This window comes from Panicum virgatum, chromosome 5K (genome assembly GCF_016808335.1).
Source record: "Panicum virgatum strain AP13 chromosome 5K, P.virgatum_v5, whole genome shotgun sequence".
Taxonomy (NCBI): domain Eukaryota; kingdom Viridiplantae; phylum Streptophyta; class Magnoliopsida; order Poales; family Poaceae; genus Panicum; species Panicum virgatum.
In genome coordinates this window covers 41,461,196-41,475,132 of record NC_053140.1, presented here as the reverse complement: position 1 = coordinate 41,475,132, position 13,937 = coordinate 41,461,196, and the positions used below count along the sequence as shown (strand labels likewise).

At 44.7% G+C, this 13,937-nt stretch overlaps 1 protein-coding gene across 1 annotated transcript; it reads left to right on the top strand.

The window, feature by feature from the left end:
- Positions 1 to 10,772: 10,772 nt before the first annotated feature.
- Positions 10,773 to 11,643, top strand: LOC120709968. The gene has a single exon (XM_039995593.1). It carries the CDS (start codon positions 10,863 to 10,865, stop codon positions 11,325 to 11,327), a length of 465 nt encoding a protein of 154 aa, XP_039851527.1. The 5' UTR covers positions 10,773 to 10,862; the 3' UTR covers positions 11,328 to 11,643.
- Positions 11,644 to 13,937: the final 2,294 nt, after the last annotated feature.

The window sequence follows — 13,937 nt, the reverse complement described above, 5'->3', positions numbered from 1 at the left end:
TTACCTAGTGCTCATATTGTTTGTTTATTTGGCAACATGCATATAGCCATTTTATGTTTCTTTCGTAGGGCAGCGAGCCTTTTCCAAACATTATGTGCAGTACTGATTATATGCATGACACAGGCCCACAGGCTCTGACATTCCTAGAGAACTATAAATCAGAATATGTAGTACGTCACCATACAAGTAGTAGCAAAGAGGCGGCCGGATGCAGCCATACAGGCATTATATTAATTTCTCCCTCCACCTAGTCAACAAGATATGATGTGCATCTGGACTGTATTCTTCTATCCAGCTAGCTGGCGTATTTCTGTAAGTTTTTTTACTAAGGCCCCCAAAAATTTTCCTACACTACCTATCACATTGAATCTTCGGACATATACATGTATTATTAAATGCAGTTGGAAAAATAACTAATTACACAGTTTAGCTGTAAACGACAAGACGAATCTTTTTAACCTAATTAGTTCATGATTGAATATTAATTGCCAAATAACAACAAAAGTGCTACAGTTCCAAAATCCAAAAAAATTTCCCAACTAAACAAGACCTAAATATCAAGCATGCGACCACACATCATGTCTTTGTCTTTTGTACGTCCCAAAAGTACCTCGCGAATCTAACTTGCGAGCAACATGGCATGTTCTAATCGATCTAGATCTAGATCCAGATACTAGTTAGATATGCACAACCACATCCTAATCCATAGGTAATAGGATAGGAGTATTGATAAAGACTTGTGATATAGTGGTTTTGTTCAAGCACATAGCTAGCTGGTTCTTTCGTTAACATTAAGTCACTTCAATAAATATAAGGATATTTTTAAACATAGCATCAATAGGGTTAGTAATTTTGCTAGGGTGACGTAGGTGATTTGATCAGCTAGTTACATGTCATCACCCGGATCTTTTTTTTTTGAAGAAAACGGCAAGAGCGCTGCCAAATCATATAAGGAGAAGCAGAATTTTACAGTTCACTAAGGAGAAATCACCCAGATCCATAAGGGCGTGATTGGTTTCCTTCCCAGCTGAGCCGGGCTCGCACCAAACGAACCAGACCACGGTTGGCCAGGGATGCAAGATAAGTCTAATTGGTTGCAAGCTTAATCCAGCCAGGCTACAAGCATAATGTGATTGGTTGCATGGACTCAAACCAACAGCAAGCTTTTTTTTTCAAAAAAAACAAGCAAATTAGACTGGGGTGGCATGCTTCCTACACCCGCACGAGCCAGACGGCACGGAAATGTCGGTTTTCCTCACACCACGTGAGCCAGGCTAAGAGGCGCCGAATGCATCTCGAAAGCCTGGCCTGCAGTGGCGAGCCCCCGTAGACCTCAAAAAACTATGGAGCCCCCCTATTTTTGAGAAGAAAGGAAGAAGAAATCAACCCCACTTCAATCATTTCTGGATCCGCCATTGTTGTCCCGGTACATGATGATTGCATCCGGTGAACCTCGACGAGGCCGAACACAGCCACCCAATCATGGCCTAAGTAACTCACTATTGATAAAGACCTAAGATAGCTAGTTCTTTCATTAAATCACTTCACAAATAAATATAAGGATAATTTTTAATCGGGTCAACTATAGGGTTGGTAATTTTGCTAAGGTGAGGTAAGTGATTCGATCAGCCACTTAAATGTCAGCACTGTGGCAAGTGGCAGCCAATCATCCAGTCATATGACATAACTCGCCCGTGTTCTTTAAACATGTTTTTCACACAATTGGTGGATGGTGATGTACTCATATGATTCAACGCACCAATAATCGAATGCTAGTTTAAACAGGATCTTTCTCCACTATCACATTCGTATGCATTCGATACCTTTGTGCTCGCGACAGCCGACAGGCCGGGCACGGGGTGAGCTGACCCAGTCTATAAAATTATGTAAATGACTCTTTCCATTTTAAATTATTAATCATTTTAACTTTTCTAGATTTATAATTACCCTATTATACCAGCAAATTTGTTGATGTAGCATAATCTTTAATACGAGTACATAAAAAACTTCTTATGAAACCTGCACTGAGACCAGCAAATTGTCGGTCACTTGTGAAAAGAAGTTGAAAAAAGTAACTGCTCTTGTAATAATTATGGACCGATTCCATCTCTTTCAGCGAATTCTGGACGCTTTTCCATTATATAAAGTGGCAAGGATTGGATCAGAACTACTCAAATTCTATCTTGATGAGTTGTATGTATATGTAGGTTGTGTACTGCTCTCATGAAAATGACTTCCAAACTACTCCCCCTGTTAAAAAAGAACGCAACACTAGCTTTAAATTTGAACAACATCGTAGAAATAAGTGTACTATTCAAAATACCTATCCGGTACCATAAGTATTGTCGTATTGATACTTTTATATAGACGCACTTAGGATAAAACTAGAATTGTTTTTTATAGAGGGATTAGTTCCAAACGTAATAACCACAAAAGACAATTATAGGAAAATAAAGCACAAGAAACTTGCTAGTAAATATCTGTTTCATTTCACTCAAATAATTGATATGTGCTCTGTCTGTCTTTTCTTTGCAACCAATGCTCGTGGGCCGAGCGTTGCTTGTTATTTTGTTGGTGTGGGGAGATTCGGCCCGTTAAACTACACCTAATAGTCTTGTGTCCCGCCAAAACAAACTGCCAAATGGACAATTAAACAGGCTAAACGGCGAATCTTATCTTACCCTACGATTCGCGGCCAATTCCGAGGTCAGAGAAGCAGGCCACTTCGCCAGTTTTTTCCGGCTGTCAGATCATCCGGGCGGACGGCCCGGATCTTGCGTTTCCCGACCATTTTGCAAACAAGTCCTTGGACTTTACAGAAATCAACTCGCGGTCCAACCTCCTCTCTCAGAAAATTTTGCAAAAGAACACTAAATATTTTTTAAAATCAACCCACGGTCCAACCTCCTCTCTCAATTCTTTTTGCAAAAAAAACCCCAAACTTTTCAGGAATACAACCCGCCGTCCAAACCTTCTTGGGTTGGCTTGCCACTCGCTCCGTGGGCCTCAGCGGGCCGAATTCAGTCCCATGCTAGTTTGCATTATCTATTATTCTTTTTCAATTACGAATAAATTAGCTCAAACTTTGAAATTACTCAGCAAATAAAAAAATCATAAAATAGAAAATCAAATTGTTTCGGAATATTCATGAATATATCTATGTGTTGGATCCATAATAGAGTATGTTTTACTATAATTTTTTAAACTGTACACTTTTGCCTATGTTTTTAATGGGCAAATGTGAAAGCTTAATACTAACTCCTCTTTCCCACCTTAACACATAGTTACCACTATTCTTCAACCACAACAAACATAGCCAATAAACATAATACATATATCTCAATAAAAAAAATAGTACTTATATAATAAAAGCAAGCCAATTTATCTCTCAAAATATATACAGAACAAAAAAAGAAAAAGAAAAATCCACGATTGACATATATAATCACCGGTAAACGATAATTTCCAATTAATACAAATAAATACCACTAATATAATACATAATGGATAATTTAGATAACATTAGTCGTGCTCATATACCTAACTACAAAGGGAAAAAAAAGAAACACTTTTATGATACACAAAGCAATAGCTCAAACAATGATTTGGAGTATGCAAAATTTACCTTTGGCTGAACTAACCATCAACTTCAGTAATACAACGGGCATGTCCACTGATTTCCAATTAACACAAACAAATACCACTAATATACTACATAAAGAATAATTCAAATAATATTAGTCGTGCTCATATACCTAACTACAAAGGGAAAAACACTTTTATAATACACAAAGCAATAGCTCAAATAATGATTTGGAGTACGCAAAATTTATCTTTGGCTGAACTAACCATCAACTTCAGTAATACAACGGGCATGTCGGCCGTCCGATCGGTTGGACGGATGGCCCAGATCGGGCCAGTCCCGGCCATTTTATAAAAAAACCCTTAAACTTTAGCAAAATATGACCCGCCGTACGGCCTCCTTTCTCAATTCTTTTTTCAAAAAAGACCCCAAACTTTTCAGAAATACAACCCGCCGTCCAAGCCTTCTTGGGCTGGCTTGCCACTCGCTCCGTCGGCCTCAGGGGGCCGAATTCGGCCCGATGCTGGTTTGCCTTATCTATTATTCTTTTCCAATTACGAATAAATTTTCTCAAACTTTGAAATTGTGCAGCAAATCACAAAAAAAATCGTAAATAGAAAATTAAATTGTTTCGAAATCCTCATGAATATATCCATGCGTTGGATCCATAATAGAGTATGGTTTACTATAATTGTTTTAACTGTACACCTTAGTCTATATTTTTAATGGGCAAATATGAAAACTTAATACTAACTCTTCTTTCCCATCTTAACACAGTTACCACCATTCTTCAACCACAACAAACATAGCCAATAAACATAATACATATATCTCAATGCAAAAAAATGGTACTTATATAATAAAGCAAGACAATTTATCCCACAAAATATATAGAGAACAAAAAAAGAAAAATCTACGGTTGACATATATAATCACGGTAAATAATAATTTCCAATTAACACAAACAAATACCACTAATATACTATATAAAGAATAATTCAGATAACATTAGTCGTACTCATATACCTAACTACAAAGGGAAAAAAACACTTTTATGATAAACAAAGCAGTAGCTCAAACAATGATTTGGAGTATGCAAATTTATCTTTGGCTGAACTAACCATCAACTTCAGTAATACAATGGGCATGTCCACTGCCCATAAGCGGCAACACCGCGATTTTTTCTAGTTAAACGGAATACGCATAAACACTGTAGCATTCAATAAGGAAGCAGCTGGCATCATGATACATGAGTTCCGTAAAAATGCTACAACAACAAATTCATATCAGCATTGCCATCAACATGAAGGCCCAATGGACTAAGGATCTTTCATATGGAAGCCTCGACCACCGCAGGAGGGATCAGCAGGTTCGCCGGGGGCGGCATCTCCTTGCCGGTGGATCCGTTCTTCTCCTTTGGGCCCAGCGCCTTCTCCCGGAGCTTCTCCAGCTTCTCCATAGCTTTCTTCTTGTTCTCCAGCCTGGAAGTTCTAGCTTCAGCTGGGCTAGCCACTAGGAATGCAGCCAAGATGGCACATGACATGAATGATAGGGTATCTCTGCGTGTAATTTGGTTTCTCAACCTTGTTCGTCCATGGGCATTGGCTGACTGCATTCATCAGAGCAGAGAACCATAGTGAGATATGGTACAACTAGTGTCAATTACGGACTATTCTCCTTCACAATTTTAGTACGCACAAGCAAGTTTAGTTTTTGACTTTTCGTACTCGTTCTAGGATCAGTATCTGAATCTACATGTTGTAGATGGGAATTCATGGAGGTAGAGGTCATGTAATCAGGGAGTTCGGTTCGTCACTTCATCAACAGTGATCTAACATTGAAGCTTGGATCTGTCAGTACATGGAGGGAAGTTACTCTTGTCAATATCATGTGGATTGGCAAATTAATAGAAGCTTACACGAAGGGAATTAAATCAGCCCGTCCTTGCCTGAAGAGTTCATTCAGCACAACTGCATCCACAGAAGCAAGCTGCTGATTGACCACTCCGCTCATAATTCACTATGATACTAGTGATTTCAAGTTGCTGATTCGGAGTGCAGAGTAATAGATTGATGCTTAAAAAATGCCACGCCTTGCTTGCTGACAATAACGTCCTTGTGGCAAGTTTAAGCAGCAGACCATCCAATCATACAAAAAGTAGATCTAACTCTAAAAGTTCTTATGGTTTATGAACTCGATTCCCCAATCTATCAACCTATCCCTGGCTCCTCTGCCCGCTCGGAGGTTTTTATTCTTTCTTGGCTGGTCGTAGATGCCATAGAGAGTGGAAATACTAGATCCGTAGCGAAATTGTAGTCAGGGATTCGGGTCGATACCAGTTAGCGAAAGTAGTCCGTACCTGATTGTATCTGCAGGTCAAGGCGCCCAACCGCGCGCCTTGTGCTGGCGCAGCCATTTCTCGCCGGAAGGAGAGGAGGGAGTGAGGGCACCCAGAGACGCCATGGCCATGGTCGATTGGTCGTTGCTAGAATCCTGCTCCTCGCTGGTTAGCTGGGGAAGGTGGTAGAGCCGTAGAAGAGAGGCACTTCCTCGCTTTCTTGACCCTTCTGAATAGTTGCGCTCTTGGACAAAAGCAGTGGGACAAGATGTCAAGCAAGGATTCGTTGGAGCACGGGAAGCCTTTCGAGAGTTGTGCATCTGTACTCTGGCGGAAACATCAAACGGACTGCACTCCTCCTTGCTAAAAAAATTGCGCTCCTTGAGTTTTTGTTTTATAAATTATGTAGCTTATTTTTTGAAGAAACAAAATTGTATTTTTCAAACGGGCCAAGAAATTATTTCTGTTAGTGGAGCCAAGAAATTGTATGACCTCGGCAAGCAAGTCAGCAAACACCCTGGCCAGGCCAGGATAACGAAAAGTCTAAGTCCTCCTCTCGGCCCTTAAATCCCCCCACTCATCATATCCACTCCATCTTATTTGATGGGCCCTAGGCCGGCACACTCGCCTCCCTGGGCCAGAGCCGGGCCTGAAAGAACCTTAACCCAAACATTTCCACTTACAATTAAAGGTGACTGATCGTCCTTATCTTCACAGCGTGCTGGCAGACATTCTGAGTGATATTTTCTTTCTGCTTTTGGAATGTACGTTGTTTGGCGACAATGGTTAACACATTCAGATGAAAATTAGCTAGCCTACGAGTCACTTCTCCTACATGTGACGTTCAAAGCGGGCTCAACTTATTTACAAGGGCGGATCCAGGAATAAAGTATAGGGGGGCTGAAGCTTCTTCTTCCTCGAGCTCTTGAAGTCCTGAGCACCCCTTCCTCTGTTGATGGCGCAAAAAAATCTTGGGTGGGGGGGCTCCACAGGGGCGCCATGGTGTCCCAGGCGGTAGGGGGAGGGCCTAGAGCCCCCTTAAGATCCGCCACTGCTTATTTATTTTTTTTTTCTGATAATGTCTGCTTATTTATACCCACTCGGACGCACCAGAAAGAAAACCCCAACACACAAAATGACTAAATTTCTTGAAAAATCCCAACATCAAACGAACTGCACTCCTTACTTAAAAAAATTGCGCTCCTTGAGTTTTTGGTTTAAATTGTGTAGCTTTTTTTAAAGGAAACTAAATTATATTTTTTCAGATAGGACAAGAAATTATTTCTGTTAGTGGGGCCAAGAAATTATATGACCCCGGCAAGCAAGTCAGCAAACACCCTGGCCAGGCCCGGGGCTCCTATCTATCTTGTGGAAGATAGATAAGGCATCCATCTTTAAAACCCACTTTGGCTCAATTATGTGCTGCAAACATGATTAACATTATGGTAGAATTAACTCAACATTTTGCTAAACATGTTCAATATTTGGCTTTCGAAATGTCGAAACTGTAAAGACAAAATGTTGAAATTGGAAATATTAAATGTTAAAAATATTAAAACAGAAATATTAAAGATTTCTTCTTCGGCGTGCTGGGCTTTTCTTCTCCGGCAACGTCGTGAGCGGCGCGGCGCCAGCAGCAACGCGCGGCGCAGCAACGCTGGCGACAGCGCAGCGCAGTGGCCGCCGGCAGCTGCTGGGGCAGAAGAGCAGCAGGCGGGCAGGCGAGGCGGCGGCGCAGCAGCAGCCGCAGGAGCGCGACAGGCGGGCGGGCGGGGCGGCGGAGCAGCAGGCGGAGCAGAGGGCGGCGGCGATGCATGGTCAGGAAGGGGGCAGGAGGATGGAGGAGGAAGAAGATAGTGTTGAGGAGATCCAACGGATGAGATGATTTGCACGAATCTCAGACACTAGAAGATGTGGAAGAAAAAAATCTTCCAGAAGATGTATAGGATTTTCGGGCCAGGCCAAGCTGGTGAAAAGCCCAGACAGGCTGGTGAAAAGCCCAGATCCTCCTCTCGGCCCTTGAATAACTAGCCCACCAAACTTATTTGGGCTTGTAGATTTCGGACCGGGTCAAGCCCAGTTTAGGTTGGGCTTGTAAGGAACATGACCCCATTAGGCTATTGTTTGTGATTTTGGTGATTATATGACAATGCAATAAATGGGACTAACAAATTTGTCAAGTGAATTTTTATAGGTCCCAAAAATATAGTAAAAATCAGACAAGCATCGGTTTAACCGACGCCCAAAATTTGTTCAAATGAGATGGACTTCAGCAGAATCTTGTAGAGAATTTCACAAGCTTTCCATAGAGTACAAGATCATCGAAATCGAAGTTTAGGGTAAAAAAGTTATGGTCAAAACACGAAGAAGCTGATTTCAGTGTGGCACCGGTTAAACCGATGCCTATCACCGGTTATTCCGATGCTCAAAAGTTAGTCAAATGAGATGAACTTTAGCAGAATCTTGTAGAGAATTTCACAAGCTTTCCAAAGAGTCAAAGATCATCCAAATCGGAGTTCGAAGTAAAAAATTATGGCCAAAATATGAAGCACCTTGAAGTTGATTCCTATAAGCACCGGATATTCCGATGCTACAAAAAAAAATCGGTGAAATGTACCGTACTATTGTCCAGAGAGCATGTTTTTTACTCCAGAAAGTTTCTTTAGCACCGGTTAAACCGATGCTACCACCAGATATTCTGATGGTGCCATATTTCAGCTGCAGAACTCGTAAGAAAGGGCCAACTGCTAGTTCAAACTATTAGTGACCGGTTAAACCGATGACTAGGCACCAGTTAGACCAACGCAAAAATGTCCCCAACGGCTACATCGAATTTGTGGGCTATATATGGCTTCTCCCGGCCATTTGAGGCTTGCTGGAGTTCCTAGAAGTCTCGTACACACCCAAAAATACCTCCAAGCCATCCAAAGAGCTTAATGATTAAATCTTTAGTCCTTAGCACATATTTATGAGTGTTAGTGCTATATTAGCTCCTTTAGAGAGTGTGAGAGCAAAGTGTTGTGCCTTGTGGCTGGTTTTAGAGTAAACCAAACAAGCATTTCGGTGTGTCGGCCCCTTGGAGCATTTGGTGGCTCGCCGGCACGTCATCGACCTTCCGGTTTGGTGTGGAGCGGCGACGACAACCTTGTACGGGGGACGTGGAGACCCCCTCTCCTTTATGGGCAAGCTCCTTAGTGGAAAGCGGGATCAATGTGACCGTGATTGTATTCACGGAAGAGACTTGATTGTCGGAAGCAATACTCTTCGTGAGTGCTTCAACAACGTGAATGTAGGGGTAGCGCCTTTGTGGCAATCCGAACCACGGGATAAATCTTCGTGTCGAGAGTTTGCCTCCTCTCATTCGTCCTTTAAGCTTCCGCATTTCATATTGCAATATTTGTGTCTTTACTTTTTTAGTGCAGTTCTATGCTAGGATTGGCTATAGGTTGCAAAATTCTTTTGGGATGAGGGTTTGACACTAGATAAACCATAGTTGCACATCTAGTTAGTATGATCTAGTTTATGTTTTGTGCAAAAGTAGTTGGAGCCATAGGTTAAGATTTTTAGAGTGCCTAGTTCATTCTCTTCCCCTCTTAGGTTAGAGCACCCGATCACTTTCAGGACTTCCAACATGTTGGTGTTCTCAAGAGTGTCATATGTGATATGAAAGCATTTAATTTATGATTACGATAGTCTTAAATGCATAGGCAGTGCTTCTGCCTTGTTGTTCAAAAAAAATTACGATAATCTTAATACATTTTTTTTCATTTTTCATGTCCTTTGGATCTTTCTCTCCTGCAACGTTTGCATTCGTCCCCTAGTTTCTTAATCAGATTTTTTGCGATATTTTATTAATTAGAAAATTCTCTCCATTTGCCCCTGGAAAAAAAATGAGACTATTTACACTCGCTCGTTAACAAAGGTGAACGACTGAACCTCAACCAACGAGGTGGTTAGGATGCCATTGTCCACAAACTTGGCAAAGAATGAGCGGAAGTGGCAAACCTGATAAGCGATGTAGGTAGCGTAGGTGGTAGTAGGAGCAAAGAGGACATCAGCTGAAGTCGGGGGAGTCATGTTAGCGTCAGGGCGTTCACCTATCCATATGATATTATTATACTCTTTGAATTTGTATTTAGATTTATATTTTTGAATTGCGGGGTTTTTTTTTACTTGAAGCCTTATGCTTCTACTTGTCTGCTACTACCACCCCATGCAAGCATAGGAACTTCACAAGAACAAACTATGAATAATGGATTCTTTCTGGCACCATTTTCATATAGGACCCTACTAGTCTATATTTAAAAGTTCAAATAATATTGTACCGTGGCATTTTCATTCTGTGACACTTCCTCCATTTGAAACTGCAAGGGATACTTTGTTCCATAAAAGCAAACTTTTGACCAAAACTACTTTATTAATATATAAATTTTGCACAAATTTAATTCTATTATTATATTAGTATATTAAGGCATTATCATGATTTGTGTAACATAAATGATAAATTAATAGAGTAATTTGCAATCAAAGTCTTGTATAATAGAACAAAATATACCTCATAATTTGAAACTGAGGGAATATTGCACGTCCTGTTCGTTGGACTCATTTATTGGGCTAGTATTTTCTTACTGTTCTTATTTTAATTTTCTTTTGAAATGTGACCATCAGCACAAATTAGTTTTCCAACGGTACAGATTACTTAATTCCTGTAAGTGTGGTCAGCACTTTCAAATCCATGACACTAATGCGTAATTGACTTGTTAATTTCATCTAGCCAGGTGCCAAACGGTCCACCAAACAACTGCCAACTGGGCGGTCGCTCCCCCATTTATTATAGCCTCCCCAATTCTCGTCCCACACTACTCCAAGAAGCCATCACTCCATTGAGCTCGAGCTGCTCTTGCACCCGACCGGGCCTTGAGCCCTTGACGGCTTGACGCCATGTTCAGCGCCATGTCCGCCCTCCTCTCCTCCCTCGCCCGGCGGCTGGTGCCGCTCCGGCGCCGGAAGAGCATCGCGTCCTCCGGCTTCGCCGCCAGGCGGCCCTTCTTCCCGTGCGGCGCGGGCCGCCGCGACGTCAGCGACGACGGCAGCCCCTTCGTCGTCAAGCGCGGCAGGACGGCGAGGAAGGCGGTGAAGCCCAGAAGTGTCGGCGAGCGGAAGCGCGGGCGAGGCGGCGGGCATCACCTCCTGGACGGCGGCGACGACGGGGCGCCGTGCGTGTGGCGGCGGGCGATACTGCTGGGACGGAGGTGTCAGCCGCTGGAGTTCACGGGGGCGATACACTACGACTGCGAGGGGCAGCGGCTGTGGCAGCCCCGCACGCCGCCGCAGTCCTCGCCGCTGCTGATGAGCCCCGTCCGTCTTCTCCACCCTTCCGAGCTCGGCTACATGGATCGCGCCTAGGACGATCGTCGGCACGTTGGCACACGTCGCATATGTATGTGTATGACTACGGATGGATGACAGACAAAGTACGTAGTTTGTGTTTCCGTTTGGTGACTTCATTTTTCTTTCGTCCTGTATTTACTATACTACTACTGTGTGGTCGATCGAGTCCATCATGTTCGATCTCGATCTGTTCTCTTGCGGAACAGAGGAACGGGCATGACTAGCTGTTTCAGTGAAACTGTGAAAGTGTAGTCTAAGAGTTTGGTCAGTCTCCTGCGTCGTGTCAGATTTTGGCAGATGAATGACGAACCCGTTTCGAAAAGAGATTTGGTAGATGAGGGTCGTTCAACTATTTGTCGCTCACATTTTGGACGCACGCACACTTGCGGCCCTCTCACTTTCGCTATCGTTGCTACTGCCTACCATTCTGTTTTTTTTTTTGAAAGGAACATTCTGCTGTTTCCCTTCTGCTAAAAAGTTCAGAGAATAGTACCCCCACAAGGCACAAGGGTCCAACCAAACTCGGGCGAGGTCCGGGACCCTCGTAGGGTTCAGAGCATAGTACGTCCGGTGAACTGAACTAACTGTCGCCGCCGCATGCTACAAGAATTCCAGAGCCATTCCATTTTTTAATAAAAAGCCATTCGAATTTCCATGTCCAAATAGCCTGGCCCAAACCAGAACGCTTGCACTGAACACGGCTGCTACAACGACACATATGAACACGCGCGCAAAGCTGCCCGAGACCGTGCTCCGGCCGGCGCGCGCACGGCCTACGCCCCGGGGGAGGCGTCCTTGACCCGGGCGTGCGGGGGGCGCGGGAACCCGCCGTCCTCGCGCGCGTACGCGTCGTAGTACCCCCCACACGCGGCTCGCCACCTCCGCGACCGCCGCCGCGCCGCTGGACGGCTCCGCCACGGGCTCCGCCACCGGGAGGCGGCGCGCGGGCCGGGCGTCGGCCGGTCTGCCATGGCTAGGCAGGACGACGGGGCTGGTGGAAGGGGAATCGGTTGGCCGCTAGCGCTAGGGGATGGCGGCCTGGCGGGGGTCCATTCAGGGGTTAAGTGCGAGCGCTCGGAGGTCGGAGCGACGTGTGGCGGCGCTCGCTGTGCTGCGTGGCATGCCTGGCGACATGTGGCGCCGAGCGGCGCTTTACAAGTGTGGCAGACGACTTGTTTCTCGCCACGGAAGAAGGTCAGCAACACGTACAACAAAACACTCGCGTCACGGGAGGAGGTAAACAGAAAGGAAACGAGATAAAACCAGGGTATGTGCAGTTACCGTGTTCTTTTGGTAACACACGACACGAGTTGTTTGCTTTCCTATCAAAATCTGGTAATGTACAGATTCTAAACTAAACTGAAACTCCATTAAGTTACAGGTTATTAGTTTGTTTTTGTTCCATCACTCCATCAGTGTGACGTCTTCTTAGCTCACCAAAAGCATCCAAGCTATCAGCAGTGAATCCTCCTGCAAACTGAGATCGAGAGAAACTGCTTGCTTAACTGCATTTCACCATGAACATGAACTACCTCTGTCTGTGAGGAAGAGGGACGAGGGGACAAGTTTCTCTGTACCTGATACTGGCGGAGCTTAGCGCATTTGAAAGGGGGCCATGGCCCCACTGACTTCTGAAAATCTACACTAAATGAACAGTAAATCAGCTACTGTTCATTGATTTTCAAGATAAAGTATCATAGCTCCCCCTGATTACTTGCACAAGCTCCGCCACTATTACCTGATGAACCCGGAAGGCGAACCTGACGCCCTGATGGAGCAAGACCTCCCTGTTCTGCTCTTTCAGACGCTTGAAAAGTGCGGTTTCCCTATTCTGCTCGTCGTTTTTGCTTCCCAGACCGTCAATCTCGGACACCACCCTCATGTAGTGTGTCAGCTCAGCCGAATCGTGATTTCTAGGCGGAGCCGAGGAGAGGGAGGCACTCCGGGCTGCCGTCCGATCTGCTAGGCAGACAGATGGCTGGCATCGGGATAGGGCTGCACAGGCCACGCTTTGCAGCCCTGCTGCACCGAAATTTTTTTTCTCATGTACTGCTTCGCAAGGTTGACGCATGCCAGCTTGATCTGCCACACAGTCACATAGAGGCGCGCAGGGCGAGAATTGAGACCGAGATGCAGATGCAGCAGCTGCGACAGAGACACTGTCTCAGATGAGAGCTTGCACTGTGTTCCCGACGCGCACCTTGACGATTACACCCGTGTCCGACATCCAGCCTACCGGGATGTCTTGCTCCTTGTACCGCGACACGAGATTGGTCTTGGCAGTTGGCATCTGCAGCATCGCGTTCCTGCATGAACCTGTACACGCTCTTCTTTGTTCTGCAAAGAAACAGAGGAACGCGGCCGGTCAGTGCTCGCATCGGATTCAGGCATTCAGCACCAGCCAGCCATGAGGAGAACTCGCACTTTTCGAAGAGGGAGAACATCTTGCCGAGGGCCGCGTCGCGGTGGAGCGCGCGATCATCGACGAACGACGAGATCTGCTTCTCCAGCTGCTGCAGCCCCTGGTACCTTGCCGCCGCGTCCCGTAGCGCATCCGCTCGTTTCTCCGAGTCCGGCCGTGCCAGCCTGCTCATGGAGAACTTGCTCCACTGACCTCGGTGCTTC